At 48.9% G+C, this 21,108-nt stretch overlaps 3 protein-coding genes and 1 pseudogene across 10 annotated transcripts in view; 3 read left to right on the top strand and 1 right to left on the bottom strand.

Annotated features, from left to right (window-relative positions):
* Positions 1-964: 964 nt before the first annotated feature.
* On the top strand, positions 965-8,262 carry RPP14 (ribonuclease P/MRP subunit p14). Of its 7 annotated transcripts, none has more exons than XM_074284259.1 (6): positions 965-1,030; positions 3,552-3,663; positions 3,757-3,841; positions 4,137-4,213; positions 4,779-4,857; positions 7,490-8,262. In XM_074284259.1, the coding sequence occupies exons 2-6, from the start codon at positions 3,566-3,568 to the stop codon at positions 7,547-7,549; spliced, it is 399 nt and encodes a 132-aa protein (XP_074140360.1). In that variant the 5' UTR covers positions 965-1,030; positions 3,552-3,565; the 3' UTR covers positions 7,550-8,262. The 7 variants fall into 7 exon arrangements, with proteins under 7 accessions (XP_074140360.1, XP_074140358.1, XP_074140362.1 ...); XM_074284257.1 differs by lacking the exon at positions 965-1,030 and adding an exon at positions 1,126-1,506; XM_074284261.1 differs by lacking the exon at positions 965-1,030 and adding an exon at positions 1,346-2,420.
* HTD2 (hydroxyacyl-thioester dehydratase type 2) lies at positions 7,663-8,262 on the top strand. Its single transcript, XM_074284265.1, has one exon. It carries the CDS (start codon positions 7,663-7,665, stop codon positions 8,194-8,196), a length of 534 nt encoding a protein of 177 aa, XP_074140366.1. The 3' UTR covers positions 8,197-8,262.
* A 1,412-nt stretch (positions 8,263-9,674) lies between these two features.
* Positions 9,675-14,349, bottom strand: LOC141551460 (thioredoxin domain-containing protein 9 pseudogene; annotated as a pseudogene).
* A 572-nt stretch (positions 14,350-14,921) lies between these two features.
* PXK (PX domain containing serine/threonine kinase like) overlaps positions 14,922-21,108 on the top strand; it is a 50,227-nt gene continuing 44,040 nt past the window's right edge. Inside the window, exon 1 of one of the 2 annotated variants that reach the window (XM_074284254.1) lies at positions 14,922-15,149. In XM_074284254.1, coding sequence (XP_074140355.1) covers positions 15,048-15,149 — 102 coding nt within the window. In that variant the 5' untranslated portion in view covers positions 14,922-15,047. The remainder of the gene's footprint in view (positions 15,150-21,108) is intronic. The other variant, XM_074284253.1, reaches the window with a different exon arrangement.

Here is a 21,108-nt window from a genome sequence, read left to right as displayed (position 1 = left end):
CATATGCCGTCGTGGAGAGGATGCTGAGTGGCAACAAAGAAGGAGTTTTGTCTCCCTTAGGACAGAGAGGCAATACGTTTGAAGAGAAAGGCAGATCCTTTAACTCGACTACTTTTTCTCCCTACAAAAGTTGGCATTGTACAGTCTCCTTTTTCAGACACTTTAAACTACTTGTGGAGGGGGCAGCTCAGGAAGAGCCGAGTCCAAATTAGGCCTCAGACACCTAACACTTCCGGTCCCCCCCCATCACTTTTTATTTCCCTTGTTATGTTACCCAGTCTGATAGGCTGGAGAAGTTAAGGAAGCTGCCCCAAAGGTCGTGGGGACTAACGGTGTCCCGACCTGTGGCAGAGCGCTCCCAGCAGCTCTGATCGATCTGAGCAGCCAATCAGGGGGCGGTCACTCAACTTTAACGTAAGTGACGTTATTTTGGTCCTCCTCCTGGTAGGGCGGAGGGGGGTGGGGCATTCTGAGGTGAAGCAGCATTTATTAGGCACCAACTGTGTGCCTGACCTGAGCGAAGCGCTGACTGCCGCGTAAAAGTCTCTGCCCCGGAGGTGTTTCCAGTCTGACCGTGGGTCAGGGACAGGGTTAAAAGAGGGACAGGCCCGAAGCCCTCGTGGGGAGGGGCGGCTATCTGAACGTTACCGGGGTACAAAGGGCTCGGCACTCGGATCTAGGCCCATTTTGCTGATGAAGAAATTGAGGTTTCCAGAGGGAAGTTAGGTAGAGGCCGCACACACGCCCCCAGCACCCTGCCTATTCCTCTTTAACAGATGGGGAAACTGAGGCACGAGAGGGCTGAGGTGCCAGAGTTCAGCCCTTTCCGTGTCCCCAGGTCCCGGGGAAGGCGCCCCCTGGTGGCGGTGCTGTATCTCAAGCTCAGCTAACGCTCTCGATAACTCAGCCGGAAGGACAGGAGGCAGATGCCGGTGCGTAGTGACGTCACATCCTGCCTCCGCAGCGTGTTTCCGGAAGGAGCGCTGGTTTCTGGGAGAGCGTGAGCGGCGTGGCCGAAAGACCGTGAACCGTGAGTTTCGGGGGGAACTCTGGGTCACGCCTCAGTAGCAGAAGCGTCCGTCAGAAGGAGGGGAATAACAAGAAAGGGTCGTAGCGGGTTTTTTTTTTTTTTAACTGAGATCTTCCGTCCTCTGGGAAGAGGGGCCAAACGTGAGGACAGCCTGCGTTGGGCACGGGTGGTCACTACGCGCACAGTGCCTTACGCGAGGGAGAACCGGAAGAGAATGCTCCGTTCTCCAGCGTACAAGCGCTGCTTCTCACGCACGCGCACGTATCGCAGTGCGCAGGCGCGTCATTCTGCTCACGCGCGCACGCTTTCTAGCGCAGGCGCGTCTTTTGCGCGCGTGTGCGCACATCGCCTAGCGCGCAGGCGCAGTGGCTCCGAAGTTCTACCTGGGCCGGGACTCTCTGGGTTCCTTGGTTTCTTTTGCATCCCGGGTGGTTCTCCCCTCCCTTTTTTCGAGTCGCGGGACTCTGTGTTCGTAGGTTTGTGCTCTTTGTGCGAGTGAGGAAGCGCGGGCCGGGGCCGTATACGTGTCCGGGGCGTTCCGAGGTGTTAGAAGCGCTTCCCTGGCGCGGGCTTCTCCCGGGGAGGAACCGAGGCCCGACCTGGGCCGGCTGCCCTCGGAGGGCGAGCCCTAGGGCTTGGTACACAGTCAGCGCTTCATGTTTGCGTGTGGAACGAGTGGACGTGTGACGGACTTGAATCCGAGCTGGGACCTGCTTTCTCTCTGGCCCCCGCACCCCGGGCCCTCTGCCGCGGGCGCTTCCATCGCCGCCCGTGGGAGGGACGAATGCCAAGGCGACTTGCCCCTCCCTGCTCTGGAACCCCTTCCGGCCTCTGAGTGTGGTTCCTTTTTAGAAATTACAACATTCCCCCTGAAGTTAAATGCTTTTTAAATACGTTAAATGTTTTACTTAAAAGGAATGGGAGCGGGCGGCTTTTAAGCCTTCCCACCCTGTGCTTTACCTTCTTAGCTTCCTGCCGCTTCCTTCCCTGCTGGGGGAGGGGCAGCTTCTAGGAGAAATGCAGAGTAACTGAGGCCCCACCTTAGAGGGCTGCTGGCCTTGGGGATGCTACCGGAACCCCACAACCTCGCTGGCTGCCAGATTGAGGCTGAGCGCGGGCTTTCCGAGGTGAATGGCGAGGTGCGCACCAGACCACTCCCCGTTCTTCCTCTGGGCCGGAAAATGGGCCGCTCAGCGCCCGGAAGAACCAGTCCTTCTTTTCCTACAAACTGATCTTCTTGCTCCCGGTTCTTGGCTAGATCCCGTTAGAACTTAGCCTGCTTCCATTGCCACTTCGGTGAAAACAAACTTTGCCCCTTGACTTGGAGATGGATTCAAGCCTGCAAATTCCTCTTTTTTTTAAACTTTTTTTTGACAGTACATATGCATAGGTAATTTTTTACAACATTGTCCCTTGTATTCCCTTCTGTTCTGAATTTTCCCCTCCTCCCTCCACCCCCTCCCCTAGATGGCGGGCATTCCCATACGTATTAAATATCTTATAGTATATCCTAGGTACAATATATATGTGCAGAACCGAATTGTGTTGTTGTTGTTGTTGCAAAGGAAGAATTGGATTCGGAAGCTAAAAATAATCTGGGAAGAGAAACAAAAAAATGCTCACAGTTTACACTCATTTCCCAGTGTTCCTTCTCTGGGTGTAGCTGATTCTGTCCATCAATTGGAGCTTAGATCTTCTCATTGTTGAAGACATCCACTTCCATCAGAATACATCCTCATATGGTACTGTTGTTGTATAATGACGTCCTGGTTCTGCTCCCTTCACTCAGCATCACTTCATGTCAGTCTCTCCAGGCCTTTCTGAAATCATCCTGCTGCTCATTTCTTACAGAGCAATAATATTCCATAACATTCATGTACCATAATTTATTCAGCCATTCTCCAATTGATGGACATCCATTCATCTTCCAGTTTCTAGCTACAACAAAAAGAGCTGCCACAAACATTTTGGCACATGCAGGTCCCTTTCCCCTCTTTAGTATTTCTTTGGATATAAGCCCACCTGTAAATTCTGTTGAGACACCTCGTGACCCGGATCTGTCCTCCCAATCTTTTGGGGTCTCTTTTTGAACCTCAATAAGACTAAAGCACTTGTAACAACGTCCATTCCAGGAAACAACCTCGTGGGCTGGGCTCGGGAAAGTTCTGAGCCTCCCAGGACAGGGGGTCCTGCCCTTGGTCCAGTTTTGGAGCCTGATGGTGCTTCTTGACCATGTTCTTCATTGAAAGCTTGTGCTTTATGGTCCCTTCTCTCTGTGCCAGTCCAAGCCAGTCTGCCGCATGACCCCTGCTCTGTCAGGTTCTGTCTGCCCTTGTGTCCGCTCTCCCAGACCCAGCCTTGTTTAATGCCCCAGGTGGCCTGCAACCTGTCCATGTAAAGCAGTGGCCACGACCACGTGGACCCATGGAAAGGACTGTGGGGCCACAAAAATGAGCATTCAGTGTGAATATTTGAAAAGAATGATTCAAAAGAAATTAATACTTTGGGTCTCTTTTTCTAGGTTTAAGCCATACTATGAAACACTTAAGTAAAAACAAGTTGTCTTCGCCTATTGCATTTGAAAGAATCGTGTACAAAAATCCTTCTGAATACCATTACATGAAAGTTCAACTGTAAGTTCATTTTTCTAAGTACTCGTTTCATTTGTTCTTTAAAGAGCTGAAGGTGAAGAAGAGGAATTTTTAATTGCCTGCTTTTCTTTATAGTGAGTTCCAAGAACATGGATTTAGATTAACTGACGCCCAGTTCAAACAGCTGATTGTTTTGGCCCTAAGGGACTTGTTTGGAGAGGTATGTGAGCCTTCCAATTTTAACAGATCGAAGATTGTTTTTGTTTTTTTAATACTGATATTTGGTACTGAAATGTCCTTTATTTATCCCTGTATCTCTTCATGGAATGTTGTAAGGTAAGAGTAATAGCTGGATATTCTTATCCCAGCAAATATTGCTTATTCACAATTTTTAGTTAATTGTTAACTTGGAATCTAGTATTCTTTCGCTATTAATAGAATGTTCCCGGTGGTTGACAAAATGTGAAGTTTTCCTAATAGGGATTATTGTTTAATAACATTATTTCTACATGTAGGTTGGTGCTGCCTTACCCTTTGATGTGTTGACGTTTGAAGAGAAGACCTTAAAAGCAATCCTGAGAGTCTGTAGCAGGTATTAACCCTGTGACCTTTTAAAAACATGTAGACTGTCTTAGAAAATGGAGTGACTGGTGGGGAAACAGGGTGAACTCTTTCCCCTCGTGATGTACTTTTCAGGACATCAAGGCCCTATTCTAGGCATCATGATAAGCGCCGGGGTTACTGGAAGGGCCAGAGACAGCCCCTGCCCTCAGCTTGCTTACCGTAGCATGAAAAGCTTTATATGGACAACAAGGGCTAGTCCCACAGGGAGAAAGAGGACGTCTGAGGGATGGTTTTTCATTTCTCTCTAAGAGAGCATGTGTTCTAATAGGGAAAAACTAGTGACGCTTGAATTTGGCATCGTTCCTACAGGTTCTATAAGCTTAGAAATGACTAAACATAAACATGAAACTAGTTGAAGTTAAACTTTTCTTTATTTATATGTAGACATGTGTGTTTGCCTTTGTGTTGAGCACTTATTGAGCACTAAATAGAGCACTTAAAATCAAGAGAGGTTTTGGCAGAAGTATTTGCTGGGACAGACAGAGCAGACGTCCATCTTTGTATCATTCTGACACAATCTGCCTTTTCTGCAGCGGCCTCGTGAAGCTGTGGAGCTCCTTAACCCTGCTGGGGTCCTATCAGAACAAGATATGTGCCTTCAGAGTTATGCAGGTACAGATGGGCTTTGGGGTGTTGGGGCTGTTTGGGGGGCCTGGAGCCAGGGGAGGGCAGGGCGCTGAGGGAGGAAAAGGTGGTGAGGATTGGGTGGTAGATTTAAATTTTATTTTTGTTTAGGGATTTTTTAAATCTAAATAAACGGGTTTGTCTAAAACTTTGCTTGTTATTGTTTAATAATAATATCTCACATCTAAGTCCAGAGTCAATTTTCATTGAAGTTCTTTGCTGTACATGTAGCCCTTGCCTCAGGTTGTTGACAAAACCAGACTCCAAAAAGGTCTGAGAATATTATAACAAGGTTATACCTCTGTAAAGACAAGCTCCCCATGGTCAGAAGTGGGATTTGACCGCCCAGCAAAGTCCTCTGCTCTTCTAGAAAGCGAGTGGCCAGCTGTCTTTGGCCCTGGTCAGCCCACATCTGGAAGCTTCTGATGCCATGTTTTGTGAGGGATGGAGATAGCTAGAAAGCATCCAGGGCAGGGTGACCCGGCTGGGGAGAGGATTGCCATTCTTACAGAAGTAGCTGGAAGAAGCGAAACTGAGTCTTCAGGAAGACTCGGGGGGCCCTGCAGACTGTCCACATATAGAAGAGGAGGGGGGCCAAACTCAAAGCAGAGGCTAGGAATTGTAGAGATGCAGATTGAGGCTTGATGTCATTGGGGGAAAGAGTAATGAAACTTAATAATAGAAGCATCCAGTCAAGTCGGTAAAGCATTTATTAATGCCTACTATGTGCCAGGATATATGTTCATATAAGCTATACAAAGGATAAAAAGGAAATGATAATACATAGAAGGAAAATAATAGAATTGGGAAAGGCTTCTTGTAGAAGATGGGCAGTTGGGTGGCAGGTGGATAGAGCAATGGGCTTGGGATCAAGAAGACTCAAGTCCGGCCCAAGACACCTACTAACTGGGTGACCCTGGGCATGTCCTTTCTCCATTTGCTTCAGTTTCCTCATCTGTCAAATGGACTGGAGAAGGAAATGGCAAACCACTCCAAAGTCTCTGCCAAGAAAGAGCCCAAGAAATGGGGTCATTAAGAGAAGAATGGGATTGAACAGTCTAAGTGGGATTTTAGCAGGACTTAAAGGAAGCCAAGGAGTTGAGTCAGCAAAGATAAAGGAGAAAGAGCCTTCCAGGCAAGGGGTCAGCCCGAGAAAATGTCTGGAGCCAAGAAAATGGAGGCTCTTGTTCATGGGATGGGTCATTAGAGGAAGAGTTACGTGTTGGGGAGTAAGATGGAAGCCTGGGAAAGTTGGGGCTGGATGAGAAAGGACTTTGAACGACAGAGGGTTTATACTGGATTCTAGAGCTAAGAGAGAATGGGGGAGGGGGGCTGACATGTTTGGACTGGCCCTAGTTGCCAAATAGGGGGGCTGGGAGGGGGCTTGAGGCAGCCCTCCCCCCACCAGCAGCTGCCTCAGTCCTGGGGTTGATTGGGCTTCCTCAGGAGGTAGTGTATCTGCTCTGAAAGGCGGGAAGAGCACTGTCAGCAGTACTGCATGGTGGGGATTTAGAGTCATACTTGTTCATGAGTTCAAATCTTGCCACAGATAAATATTAACTAGGTGACCCTGGACAATCATTGAAATACTGTTTGTAATGTTCTGGTTAGTTTTCTGGAGGTCTCTGGACTAGCCTCGTCTCAGCAGAGAAATCACCACAAGAATAGCCAGAGATAAAGTCCAGAAATCTTTACTGTCTCCTTCATAGTCTAGTTTCCTTGCCCGGGGCCCCGGCCAGCTTTCTGGAGGTCCTCTGGAATGTGTCTTGGTTTCTGTGGGGGAGGCAGGAAGACTACCACGATCTCTATCTTGAAGTCTCCCTGAGTCTGGGAGCTTGTGCTCCAGCCTCCAGTCCTCTTGTCTTCCCCTTGTCTGTTCCAGTCCCCCTCTAGGTCTGACTCTGGTCTCTTAAATATTCTATCACAATTAAATCCATTCATCATACTGAGTATAAGCCAATCATTATGTCACTAGGGAACCATTATTTGTTGTAAGATTAATTTAATCATACTGAACTAGAGAATTATTAATCACCATGCTACACTAGAGAACCATTGTCTTATCAGTTCCACTGTGTTAACACCTTGTTTAAATCGATCATACAGAGTTTCAGCCCTCTACAACTGTTTGCCTCAGTTTTCTCATTTGTGAAATGTGTATAAAATGCAGCACCTACTTTTCCAAGGTTATCCTGAAGATCAAATGAGATAATTGCAAAGTCATTATTATTGTCATTATTACTATTAGTACCATCACCACCACTACTGCTACTATTAACACTCTTTCTGCTACATTATAGCCTGGCCTGGCCTTGATTCAAATAAGGGGGAAAAAAAGAATCTCTTTGGCCAGCTGTCCTGATTGCTTGTGTTTCAGCATTCTTTTCTTTTTAAAAAGCTTTTTATTTATCATATCCATAGATAATTTTCTTTATCCATTCTTGTAAAGCTTTATGTTCCAAGTTTTTTTCTTTCCCTTCCTCCACCCACTCCTCTAGACAGCAAGTGATCCAATATATGTTAAACAAGTACAGTTTTTCTATACGTATTTCCACACTTATCAACATTATTTTCTTGCAGTGTTAGATTGTTTTTTTTTTTTTTTTCTTTTTCCTTCTAGGTGTCTCCATTTCTTCTTGCATTATCTGGTAATAGTAGAGAATTCATATTGGAAGAATAGAAACTGAATTGGAATTTACTGAAAATGATCTAGAAACAATTATTTTTTACCAGCAGTGTGTGCAGCCTTTGTAGACAGAAGGACCTGCAGTTCTGGTTTGTACATTTGGGAAAATGTTCACTGTAATTTCCAGTCACCGAATTTTACTGAGCACAATAGGACCCAGGGTTCTTCAAGTCCTGCCCATGCTGAACAAAAGGACGGGCAGTTGTGACTCAACTGGGTGGCACTTTCGATATTTGAATGTAAAAGTTGGAGACCGGGCTGAGTTCACTAAGACTTTTACCCAGAAGGACGTGGTTATGTTTTCTGAATTAACAGGGGACATCAACCCTTTGCACTTAAATGAAGACTTTGCAAAGCAGACAAAGTTTGAAAGGACCATTGTTCATGGAGTTTTGATCAATGGACTCATTTCTGCCCTTCTGGGGACCAAGATGCCTGGTCCAGGCTGTGTGTTTATTTCTCAGGAGATTAACTTCCCAGCCCCATTATATGTTGGAGAAATGGTGTTAGCGGCTGCTGAAGTGAAAAAGCTGAAGATGTGCATTGCTTTTATTGAAGTATCATGTTGTGTCATAGAAAAAAGAAAAACTGTGATGGAAGGTATGGTTAAAGTGAGGATCCCAGATATCCCTGGTTCTTGAACCATATGTCAAAGCGACAGAATTGGAAATGTAGTAATATAAAAATTAAAGTGCAACTTGAGAAAATTATGGGGAAAAGGATGGAGTGTTATTTCATCTATTTATTGGTAAAAGCAAGTATTTCATGCTTGAAGAAAGGAAGAAACCAATTTGCATATTTCTATTTCTACCTCTTTTGTGTCTCTTTTCATCATGCTGTTGCACACAAGTATTTCATCTGAAGACTAGTTAGTGTAATTGTGGTTTCTTCCGTTTTATCAGCTTTTAAAAATTTTTAAATATGATTTAGCTCTGGAAACAATTAGATTGAATTCATAGACTTATCCACATCAATGTATTTTAGATTAAATGACCATCTGGAGTTTTGTTTTTAAAGGTAACAACAGAAATTTTTTTTTAAGTTCCACTTTTTTTTTTAATCTTTTTTATTTTTTAATTTCTCTTGCTGAGTTCAAATAATAGTCCTAACTAATGATGTTAAGAACTGACCTAAGGTATTTTTTGAGAGGCAGTAGAAAGGGCACCGAATTTAAAATCAAAAGATCTAGTTTCAAATCTACCTCTTTGACATACTATGTGACCTGCGGTGAAACACCATAATTTTCTCTTTTTTTCATCTATCAAATAGTTGAGGCTGGATGTCCTAGTGGGCTTTGAAGTCTATCTTACATTGCAGGGCTGCTTGGGGTATAACCTTCACTGCAACTATGGCCCTCCCAGTTTAGTTCAGGGATCAAAGGAATGAAGGAAGCTCTCTTGAGAGTTTCATTTCCCATGGGGGACTCCCTTCACTGCCCCTCGGATGCTAGCATGCTCTTGCCAATTTTTTTTTTCCAATTTGCTGATCACTAAATAACTTAATACTTTTTTTTTTTTAATTAGTCTCAAAAAATTCAAAAGGAAGCTAGAATAGTAAAATTAATTTTTTGAATAAGGCAATGTTTTCAATGTGGAATGGCTGACTTGTCATCAGTCAAATTCAGCTTTAGCGTTCAGGGTTGGTGAACAGGCAGTTTTTTAGAGAGCTGATCAGGAACATCCCAGAAGTGAGAGACCCTTTTATAACTGCAAAGTGATGACTCTAGTCAGTGCCATGAATATGGTTTTACAAAGGAAAGAATGCTGTTTACAAACTACTTCTGGAATAGTTCCCTTTAATGCTGTTTTGAAATCTAATTGAATGGTATAAACATATAAACACATTTAGTTGAAGATGACAGAAAATTTGGAATATTTCCTAATTTGAAAATAAATCCTAATCCTAAAAATAATGAGAATCCAGTCACTTTGTACTATTAATTCAAAAGAGTTCAGATATTTTCTTTAACTTAAAAATGACATCCAAATTGAATGTATTTGAGAAGTCTTCTATGATTCAGAAAATGAGCATCATATTCAAATGTACTGAAAGTAAATAAGGCTTAGAAAAATATTCATAGATTTGGAGTACCCAGGAACAAAAGATGGTTTACAAAGATTTATAGCAGAGCTTTACTCATCAGAGTCAGAAACATATTTTTACCTTGGATGGTTTTCTTTTCCAATTTTGTGAAGCTGATTTCAAATTTCTTTTGGCTTCTAAACAATGGCTCCAGCAGATTTCCACTGTAATTAATAATATCAGAACAACCGAGTTTCTATTCTAAAGTTTCTGTGGTCAGTAAAACCTATTACATAAGGCGTTTTTTCATCTTTCATCATGGCTAACATGGGAATAACTTTGATATTCAGTCTTGCACACAGAAAAGGTGCTTTTTCCACACTTAGCTTCAGGAATTTAGTCTCAATATTTTGGGGGCAATATTGTCAAATGTTTATCTAGTATTTTACATCTAAATATGGAATCTCTTTAGAAATGGCAAACTGCTTTTTAACTTTCCTTGACCTGAAAAAACTCTTTGACAAGGAATTTCTCTGTATTCATCATGTCCTTTTGAAAGCTATTCTTGTTTCTGCTGTTGTGCTTTCTTTAGTGCTTCAAGTCCCTTTTCTTTGAGGTGTTCCAATTCATCTTCATCTGGTCAAGTTTTTGAATCTCAGGGTCAGCTGCTGATCTACAATGTTGGTTGTCTGAAACAATTGATTCTCCAGGATTTTAGCAAATGTATTCATAGATGTGTGAGCTTCCTCTTTTTTTGGAGTGTATTGTTCACTCCTTATAACTGAAGTTAAGGGGATTGCTGCAGTCCCCTGCCCTGGAAAATGGGGAAGACTTGGTGGAAGGTCACTGCTACTTCTGAAGCGACCCAAGCTGCGGCGGCGGCTGGGTACCAGCCAATTGCAAACACTAAGCCCTCGTTGTCCATTTTACATGCTGGACATGAACCAATGACCACCAAAGAGGAAAGTATGTGTCTCCAAAAGTTCCATTTTTCTAAGGTATCCTTGCTTCAAGTTTTGCAAAACTCTTTTTACAAAAATTCATTTGCTAATTCCCACCATCCTGAAAGGCATTTGATATTATCATTCACGTTTTACAGAGAAGGAAACAGGTTTGTAGATGATGAGGGGCTTGCTGAGAATCATGAAGCCAGATCTCAGGTGAGATCTAAACCCTGATCTTAACTTCTAGGCCCATGGAGCCACACCCTCCCAGTGTTGTCATTGGTTTGGGGGCTTGGAAGCCCATAATCTCTGAAGATTGAAGCTTGGGGATGACCCAGTAAGCACTGCAAAGGTGGGAAGTGGGCTTACAAGGAAGCTGCAACGTAAATGATGATTGGTTCCAGAAGGCGAGGAAGGGGTACATAAGTGTCATCTTCAAAGGAAGGAATGTGTAATTATTGCCACATACAGTAAGACCTGCAGGAAAGCATCATTTGGACGGACCCTGAGATGTCTGTCAGTAGGAAAGAGTCCTGCGGGATGAGGGGGTGGGCCAGGATCTGCAGAGATGAAAACAATATTCCTGAAACGAAACCATAGAGTTTGATTATTTTAACTAGAATAAATGATTTCCAAGATTTTGTTGAAAAGATTTATTCTTCGTATACAAGGGTGACCATGAGTATCACGTGAATTTTGATTTGTTTTGCCAATAGTGGTGGCAATGTTTGGAGACTAAACCATCCACATTCTTAGCTAGTTTCCATGGTAACTAGGAGTCAGAGTAAACTTTTCCTGTTTTTTAAAGCTCTTTTTAAGAACTATTGGTATCAATTCCATAACTGAGTCAGAGTCTATTCCTGATAAAACCATATAACCAGGACGTCTCCCTATCCACTCTCAGTAAAAAGAGAACATGAAATTCCTGGGTATTTAAAGTTATAAACCACCCTCCCTGCATTGGTCTCTAATGAGTCTTTGTTACTTTGTTACACTTAGGTCTCTTAGTTAATGTAGCCTCAGCCAGCTCAGCCAGATTCTTATTAGTGAGATGAAGAGTCTTCTAATGGTCGTGTGTGTGTGTGTGTGTGTGTGTGTGTGTGTGTGTGTGTGTGTGATCTTCGATCTGCTGCCTCCAAAACAGGTGGAAGTGAGAAGGGGGGTAGGTGCCAACTGTGGGAGAGGGCTGCAAAGAGTTGTGGGCCCTGTGGCTCAGCTGGGTTCTAGGCCCAAAGGCTCCAAGGACTAAAGATGGATCAGATGAGGTCCGTAATCAGGCTGGAGAGGAATGAAAACCAAGATCTCAGTAGCAGGAAGGACGGTGGGTGGCTCAGCACAAGATGGCAGCAGCGGACAGATGCTGCCAGCAAGGGCATTTCTCCGATTTCTTCCTTGGCCAACCTGAGTAGGCTGAAACAACCAAAGCATTTCCAGTGCAAAGGAGATTAAACTTTGGTTTTGCTAAAAAAGCCTCTGAATTTCTTTTGGAATTGGAGTGTTTTTAAATTTAAATCTCCTCTGGGACTTAAAGGAAAGGGAGAAGGAAGAGGAGGATTACTGCAGGGGATCAGAAATGCATGATCACAGGCATTGTTCTTGCTGTGCCCTAATACCCAGCCTTACTGTTCTAGACCAGAACTTCTCTTCTTACAACTCTCAGAAACCAAACGGATGCCAACCTTAAACCCTCCTACAAATAGAGAGAGCATGAGGGGAAATGTAGATGAATGACATTTATTAATTAGTGCCAGCCGTGACTAATCATCCCCAAGTTTGCTTTTGGTTCCTGTTGATTTACTATGCAGAGTAACTGACAGGATTATTGCGAACATGAAAAATTGTGTGGGCCTGGGGGAGAAGCATTGGTTATTGCTGTGGCTTTGATTTCTGTTATTTGCAAACCAAGCTTCTCAACAGGAACGCTCCAACCTGTAGCTTCCCAGATGCTTCTGCTTTTTTGGCTCTCTGAATCAAATTTATAGAAATAAAACTTGTAGAGCAGAAGAGTCCAGTCTGTCTTGTTCTGCTAGTGGCGAGTTATCAGTTTTACCCAGAATCATTTTCCCAACCCTCCCATATCTTTGCTAGAGTAAAAACCCAATCGCCTTAAAAGACTGAGCAGTTGGGACTTCAGGATAAGCTCTTCTGGAGGTGTTATATGTAGCAGAGGAAGAAAGAAAGGTGAAGTGTCTGGCTCTGAAAACGCTTAGGAGATCGAGTGGTTACTGTGACTCTCCGTGGTCCCAGTCATGAGTTAGTACAAAAGGAATGACGCCTCTCAGACCAAATTACTGGACTCAGTAATCCGGGTTTCTTTTTTGATCTCCATGTAAAAGAATGCTCATCTGATGCAATTTCAGCCTAATGTCCTGGAAAATTGGTTAAGAGATTTTTTTTTTTTATACTCTATTAGAACCATTTCCATCTTGGTGAACTCTCATGCATTCCTTTTTATGAGTAGTCAATTTGGGTTTCGGGGCCAGGGGAAAGGCCTCACTGAAGCTATCATTGCTTTTCTTATCTAACTTAAAATTCATTCTAGAAGAAACAAAAGTAATCAAGATACACTCTGGTAACTTTTAGGTGATAGTCGGTTTTTCATTTTCAGTAGCTATTCGTTGTTTTTTTCTTTTATAATTTTAAACTATGATTCAGAGACCAATTTAATCCCAAAGAAAATTACAACTAAATTATAAGATATCAATTATATTATAGCAACTTTTGAAGAGTTGGCTGTAACTCTGTGTTGATCCATTGCTCCATCAGGAATTATGTATTGATTTTATATCAGAAAAATCAAAGTACTTGAAATCTCTTTCTTTCACCCCCTTTGGTTTTCTTTTTGTCCAGGGCTTTAAATTTACATTTTATCATTTCTTGCTTCAGATATTAAGTGCCCCAGTCTTGTTAAAACATATTCTTAATAAGCTCAGAAGTGTGCAAAGTGAAGAAAAAAGCCTCTGAGGCTTCTGAGGGGGAAGGAAATCTGGTTTAGGCTTGGGTGGGAGTGGGGGGGATTCCGCCCTTTTGGCAATGTGATTCTGCCCTTTAGTTCCAACACCGAGGCATGAAAGGACCAGCTTCTTGGAGGCCATGCCGTTGAGGCCCTGGCTCCCACTGGTGGAAGGTCTGAGCTAGACAGACTTGGGGCAAACCCAGCAGGTTATGGCCAATCCCAGAGGTTCCTCCCCAGGTGGAGTTCAGTTTATTAACTTGTGAAATCATAGACGGAGTCAGCATGCCGGCGGTGCTTCATAGATGCTTGTAGATGGCGGAGTGATAGTCACTTATGTAGAAGAAACCCCTACAATACAATTAGAGATCCTGAAAGTGATAGGAAGTTAAAAAGTATTTGTAAACAAAGGAGAGGAACTTTGCAATTCAGGAAAGGGTTTTCATTTCTGAGGCAGGAGAAAGCCAATCCCGAGGAACTTGTGTGCCTCAGTTTCCTTATCTGTAAAATGAACAAAAGCCCACCTTAGGGAAAGAAAAAGACACCAGCTGAACAAAAGACGGCATGAATGTGCTTTCCTGATGTAGCTGGAGCCAGTCGAGGTGGGAATAAGAAAAGGTGAATTGTTTCTGGCCCTTCAATGGCGCGTGAACCCGTCCTGGACAGGGACCTAGTGCAAAAGGCCTTGCAGGTCTGCTAGGGATCCCCCGGAGAGCTGGGGGACCAGGAGCCCCGGTGGAACCCAGGGATTCAGTGTCCAAGCATGCACACGTGGGGTCGCTGAGGCGCTTTTTACCCTGGGAGGCTGCCCCATCGGCAGGGGCCTTGGCTACCTGCTCCCCGGGGCGCTGTCCCCACAGCCCCCTCCTCCCCATTTCTGGCTTCTGGGGGGCTTCCTCCTCCTTTTCCCTCAACACCCCCCCCACCCCTCCCTCGGGCGCTGTGTCCACAGCTGTCCCTGCGGGACTGAGGGGAGGAGCCCCTGCCCGAGGGTAGAGGCTGGACCCAGCACTGTCTGTCCGGGATGGCGATGACGTGCGGGGCGTGGAGTGGGGTGTATGTGTGTGGGGTTAGTAGGGAGTGGGGACGGGACTTTCCCCCTTCCCTTCATGAGGGGCGGGGCCTCACTCCTTCCCTCCCTCTCCAGAAAGGGGGCGGGGTCTCCCCCTCCCGGTGCAGAGAGAGGGGCCTTCTTTCGCCCCTCTTTTGGAAGGAGGAGGGACTTCTTCCTTCCCACCCCCCCGACAGGGGGCGGGGTTTCCTTCTCCCCTCTTCTGGCAGGGGCGGGGCTCCTTTCTCCCTTCTCCGGGCAGGGGGCGGGGCCTCTCTTCTTTCTTCCCTCCCTTCCTTTCTCCCCCTCCCGGGGGCGGGTCGGCCAGTGCAAGCGGGCGGCGCTAGGGCCCGGCGGGCGGCGTGGGGCCGGGCCGGGCTGAGCTGGGCCGAGCCGGGCTCGGGGCGGGCCGGGGCGGGCGGAGGCTCTGGCAGCCGCCGGCCCGCCGTGGAAGAGGAGGAGGAGGAGGAGGAGAGAAGAGGAGGAGGAGGAGGAGGAGGAAGAGGAGGAGGGCAGGCGGCGATGGCGTTCATGGAGAAGCCGCCTGCCGGCAAGGTGCTGCTGGACGACACGGCGCCTCTGAGCGCGGGGATCGAAGCGAGCCAGAGCCTGCACTCGCACACGGTGAGACGGGCCTCCGCAGCCGGCGCGGCGCAGGGGCCGCCGCCAGGCCCGCCGGGAGCGGGGTGGGGGCGGGGGGCGCCTCGGGCTCCGGCCCAACCGACCCTGTCCGGCCCTCGAGCCTGTGCCCCAGCGCCGGCCCCGGGCCCCGGCCCCTCTTGGCCCCTTCGGCGTCCCCGTCCCAGCAGAGAGCCGGGTCCCCGCGCTTCCCATGAGTGTACACACTAGGTGTCCAATGTTTGCTGGGGTGGAGGGAGCGCCGGGAAGTGGCAGCGCCGCCGTGGGGCGGGGAGTGGAGGGGCAGCGCTGCCGGCCTTGGGCTGGAAGTGTCCGAACCTGGCCGAGGGGGCCCGGGGCCTAAGGGGCTGTGAGGAGGAGGAGGATGGCAGTGGGGATGAGGAGGAGGAGGACCGTAGTGATGAGGGCCATGGGGATGCTGGGGGCGATGATGATGGTGGGCTATTGACGGTGTGGATAGTGACCGTGCGGGCGGAGGAGGGCCGGGCGCACCCGCGGAAGGCGGCTTGCAGCACCCTTCCTGACCGGGACCTCCCCGCGGCTTGCCTGGGCCGTGGAGGTGTGCGTCTCCCAGGTGGTCCAGGCCAGTGGGGGGGCGGCGAACTCGCCCGCAGCCGGAGGGCCACTTCCTCCTCACCTGGGCTCCTGACCGTGCCCCCACGGCCGGGGGTTGGCACGGCCCGGAGAGGGGAGAGGGCCGCCCGTGGCCAAGCTGGCGCCGGCCCTTATCGCCCCAAGTTTTAACAGCCTCGCTTTCCTTTGCCTTTTGTCCCCCGGGACACAGGGCCGTGAAACTGACAAGCTGGGAACAAGTCAATGACAGAGCTCAGAGCGGTGCCTGTGAGCGTGTGCAGGTGGAAGAGGGGAGTTTCTCGGGAGAACGCGAGCAGAGAGGCTGGGACTCCCCGGGCTCCGCGGCGGCTGTTTGTTTACCAGCCGCGCGTTTTCGGAACCCTCCTCCCGGGAGGGGGGAGACAATGGGCTTGTTTGTCCGGTCCGGACCTCCCCTCCCCAGCTGACCCGCAGCTCGCCAAGCCCGGCTTCCTCCTTGTGGGCGCCGGGGAGGGACCCAGGACCGGCTTCTCTCCCTCCACGAGCGAGGAGACGTTGATCCCGCAAGGGGGCGCTGTCCGTGCCCCGAAGCGTTCTGGGGGACCCCAGCGGGGGGAGGAGGGAGGTTTGCGGTGAGCCCCGGCCCCTGCAGGGGGAGAGATGGGGAGATTACAGAGCCTATCTCGGAAGCCATTCATTCCAGCCCTCGCTCTTGCCGAGAAAGGGAGAGTCCGAAGCGCCGGGGCCAGGCTGGCGCCCTGCACCCGGCGCGGAGGGGGCTTGGGCCGGTCCTGCAGGTTCGGAGCCTGTGGCCACGTGGGGGGGAGGGCGCTCCCTCTGACCCCGGGCAGCCGCGGGTCACTGGGCTCACCCCGAGCCCCCCTCCCGGGAGCCGGGGCTTCGTTACTTTTTAATAACATTGTATCTTCCCGGGGCTGTATGTTGCCCCAAATCCCTACAGCCCAAATACTGTGGGAGAAGAGCGGGAAGGGCGCCCTGGGACCGGCCTGGCCCTGAGCATTCTCGGGCTAGGTGTTTATAGTGAACGAGCGATCAGGAAAGGTCTCCTGAAGGTGGCCCCTGAGCTGAGTCTTGAAGGAGAGAAAGGCCAGTCCGAGAGGGGCTACCTGCCCTGCAAAGGCCTGGAGGTGGGAGATGAGATAAGGACTGGCTCTCCTGGCAGGGGCATCCCTAGAGCCAGGGCGGATCCTGCTAGAAAGGTCATTTGGGACAGTGCTTGGAAAGGATTGTAAATGCTAAGGAAGGGCTTCTATTTGTCTAATTGCTTATCGGGAGCCCTTGAGCTTGAGCTTTTATTCAGGACCTATTGTTATGTGAATGATATTGTTATGTGAAGGACTTGATTAGATTAGGGGAAAACCATTTACAATTCTATGGAGTTCTTGATTGGAAAGAAAGGAAGAAGGGAAACTTCCTGTAAGATTCTAGAAGATGATCCTGTTGTCAGGGAGGCCATGCCTTGACCTACAAGTCAATTGGGTTTCCCGAGGGAGCTGAGCAGTCACCAGCCTAATGGGTCCATTGGCAGGATGCGATCCGGATGAGGGGGGTGGCTGTGGATGGGAGACTGTGGCGGTGCCTTAGGTTTGGACCAGGGCCATGTAGAAAGCAGGGGTCCCAGGTCACAAATGGTGCGACTCCACAGAGGCTTTGAGGGCAAGGGGCCCGGCCCGGGTCGGAGGAAGCAGGGGGTTCTGGGAGGTGTCAGTGAGCAGGCCCAGGCCGGAGCACAGACACATGGAGAGGCTCCAGTTGGGCTCCAGACCGAGCAGGTTGTTGGCCTGTGGGCCAAGGGCGAGAGAGGGGCTGGAATGGACACCGAGCGGGGGGATGAGGGGGAGAAGTCTTGGAGTCTGTGTGAGGCCTCCGAGGGCAGGACCTTCTCTGCTGGGCTGAGGGGGCTTTAGAACCGGAGCTGGGAGAGAAACCCCTGCCCCCATCTGACCTCTGGGGAACTGAGGCCCGGAGGAGGGATACCCTAGGCTCGCCCCAGGTTTGTAGGTTACAAGGAATGGCGACCCCTCGGGACTCGGTGTTCTTCCCCAGTCCCTCTGTTCACAGGGCTTCTTTTTTTACACACACACACAAAAGCAGTGATGACAATGACCGTTTTGGACCTGGGGGGGGTTTGGCGGAGGGGAGAACCCCCCCTTCAGCACTGACCTAACTCTGGGGACTTGGTGGAATTATGTCTCCTGGGATCCCGCCTCTCATTCTAGATGCAGATTGCGTTATCTGGGGCTGACTCAGTGAAGGCCAGAGGAGCCTCCTGTGCCATCGCTGCAGAATTAGAGGCTTTGGGAGCCTGCGTCACCCTGACGCAGAGGCCGGCGCCCCGAGTCACAGCCTCAGGATGAGTAAGTCCCCTCGCGGGGACTCCGGGAAAGCAGCTGGGGAAGGGCTGAGCCCCCAGGGTGGCAGAGGGAGGGCAGGGCCCGGGGGCCGCCACAGGAAGGAAGGAGCCGGTTTTGCCTCAGCAAGTTTGGGGCCTCGGACCGGGCAGGGCATGAATGGCGCTCATCTTCTGGCTGGGCCAGGGGCCAGGGGTACGGCCTCCAGGCTGGTCTTCTGGGGGGGACTGTAGCTTTCCTTAAATGGTCCCAAATCTCTCGGGCCTCTGCATTTCTATTGGCCCAAATGGATTCTGGATGTATGGTCTTGGGCAAGGAATGGCCGGCCTTTGGGTGGAAATCAGAGCCGGAAACAAGGCTTTCCAAAGAGTGGTCGGCCAGCCGATATTGTGGGCCTACTGTGTGCCCGGCATTGGGGACGGACACAAGTGAACCAGGCCCTGCCCTGCAGGAGGAGACAGACAGTGCTGTATACCTGGGGGGGGGTCTGGGTGACTTAGCCTTCATTCTCAGGGCTGGCAGGGAATGTTTGACTTTTGTCCCAGGAACCGAGGAGAGCTCCCATTCAAAGAAGGGAAGTTGGTATGGCTGGAGTTTGAGCAGGAGAGATGGCCTGGCCGTGCTGTCCCCCCCTTCCCCCCCCAGCAGAACTTCAGGGGCCCCTGGGCAGAGGGAAGGGCTTTTGTGCTTCCAGAGGCATTGTGGTAGAATCTGAGAGGAAGAAGAGGGTGCAGTAAAGAGGGGAAGAGGAGGGGCAGATTGGGAGTGAGGGCTGCAAGTGGTCTGGTTCAGGGATGAGGTCACTCAGGTGGGGAGGGAGCGTCCAGCCGGCAACTTCCATGCTCCACCAGAGACCTTCTGGCCCCCTTCCAGCCAGGGGAGCACTTGGATTCAGTTCCACTTATACTTTTTAACCTTCCCCCACATTTGTCCAGATGGGTCCTGGTGTCTTTATTCTGCTCCTCTTCGTGGGAAACTCAAGATCTCAGGTGTCCAGGCCTTTGCCCGGGCTGTGCCCTTCTTGGGGTCAAGTTCACCTGCCGTTGGCTTTGATGTGCTCTTGTGACCGCTGGTATAAGAGCTGTTTTGTGTCCTCCTTGGAAAGGGAATCTCCAGGAGGGCAGCTTCACTGGCCAGCTGCTTATTAGGCCCCTGCTCGGCAGCCAGGAACCAAAGAGCTGTAGCTGGGATTCCTAGCACTTTGGGCCTGTGGGGAGACCCGTGACCCCCCCAGTCCGTGCCCTTGGTCATGTCCAGGGCAAAGCACTCCCCAGGGGGCCGATGCCATCTGTGCCACAGAGCCGGTGGGTGGTGCCCTCTGACCCCCTCTGCTCGGCATTCCTCTCTCCTGGGGACCAGCCTGGCCCCCAGGGTACTGCCCTGCCAGGAAAGTCACTGTTCTGTTTTTGAAGTTTTTCATGCTGGCCTTGGTTTGCCAAGAGGCACGGGTCAACCAAGACACCAGACTGCTGTGAGCACTGGCCCCCCTCCTCTCCCAGCCTTGAAGGTTTCCTGATTCTGGCCTTGAAACCCCCCTCTCCCTCCGCCACCCCTGGCCTTGAAGGCCCCCTGCAGCTGGACCATCACTCTTCCCCTGGCATCCTGCCATGTCCCGGCCCTGCTACCAGCATGTGCAGAAGCCTTTCAGTGCCCTTAGTACCCTTTAGACCCCAGTCAATGACCTTTAGCCCCCAGACCTGCTGGTCACCTTGGGGGTTTTAGGAAAGCGCTGGGGCTGCTGGTACTGAAGGATTCTTTGGAATTCCAAGGTGAACGTTTGCATTGGAAGTCCATTAAAAGGCCTGGTGCTTCTAAAACGGGGTGCCTAGGATAAAACCACCTGACTTTCTAGTCTTGTCAACCAGCATTTATTAGGCGCCTACTATGCACCAGGCCCTGTGCTAAATGCTGGGGTTACAAAGAAAAGGAAAACTCGGCTTTGTGTGCCTCAGAAATTTCTTGAAATGGGGTTTGCTTAAACCAGGGGTTCTTAACCTTTTTTCTGTGTCCTGGACACCTCAGGCAATCTGGAGAGGCCTAGGGCCTTTCTCAGAAAAAAAATATTTTTAAATTTATAAAAAAAAATAAATGCGATTATAAAGAAAGCAAGTTATATTGAAATAAAGGTGTGATTTTTATTTTTATTTATTTTTTTACCCACCTCCAAGTTCACAGAACCCATGTTGGAGTTCCATGTTTTTGGAGGTGGACTTTCTAGTTAATCCTTGAAACTGTGACACTGGTGTGAGACCATGTGACTTCTGATGGCCTTGTCTGAGTTTCCTGTAAAGGTGGATAAAATCTGTATGAGTGAGGGAGGGAATTCCCCTTGTCCAGTAGGACCTGGCCTAGACAGTGCAGAAGCTTGGGCTGATTGGGTGCGTCATGCCTTTCACCTAGAGGATGACCCCTGGAGTTCTGGGAAGTTGTTTTTCTCCTATTTGTCCCCCTCGGGGTCTATGAGAAAGGGGGTGTGAAAAGCAGCCTTTACTTGGAGAGGAGGGGAGGGAAGAGCGGTGTGGTCCCCCTGGAGTGCCCGGACCAGAGCTTAAACACTCTTTTACATGGAGCCTTTGCTGAGGCTCTCACCTGCTAGCGCCATCGTCCTGGTGTGTGCGTACACATGTCGTGTATGAGTGTACAGCACCAGCATTGTCTCCCGATGGAGTGTAAGCTTTTAGACCCCCGGGAGCGCCCCCCTGTTCTATCACCTGTGTCCAGCACATAGTAGGCCCTTATTTTTGATTGATAGATGCTGACTAGAAATTAAAATATTTTAAGTCATCTATTTCTGTTAAAGGAGTCACCTCTAAATGGATTATTGTTATTGTATAAATAATTCTGCCTGGATCTTGTTTTGAAGACTAAATTTACTATAGAATCAATTCATCTTAGCTCACACATTTATTAAGCGCTTACTATATGCAACAGACATGGTAACCAAATGTAAAACTCTGAGGGGAATCTATTATTTTAATGCCTCAGCTGCTGGAACATTGTGAAATAATAAATACGCATTT

This window comes from Sminthopsis crassicaudata, chromosome 1 (assembly GCF_048593235.1).
Source record: "Sminthopsis crassicaudata isolate SCR6 chromosome 1, ASM4859323v1, whole genome shotgun sequence".
Classification (NCBI taxonomy): Eukaryota; Metazoa; Chordata; class Mammalia; order Dasyuromorphia; family Dasyuridae; genus Sminthopsis; species Sminthopsis crassicaudata.
This window is presented reverse-complemented; position numbering and strand designations above follow the sequence as displayed.

Coding starts and splice junctions, on each gene's coding strand:
- RPP14 (XM_074284257.1), top strand. CDS start 1,245: ATGCTCCGTTCTCCAGCGTACAAGCGCTGCTTCTCACGCACGCGCACG. Junction 3,842..4,136: donor TAAGGGACTTGTTTGGAGAG/GTATGTGAGCCT, acceptor TTCTACATGTAG/GTTGGTGCTGCCTTACCCTT. Junction 4,858..7,489: donor GTGCCTTCAGAGTTATGCAG/GTACAGATGGGC, acceptor TTTTCCTTCTAG/GTGTCTCCATTTCTTCTTGC.
- HTD2 (XM_074284265.1), top strand. CDS start 7,663: ATGTTCACTGTAATTTCCAGTCACCGAATTTTACTGAGCACAATAGGA.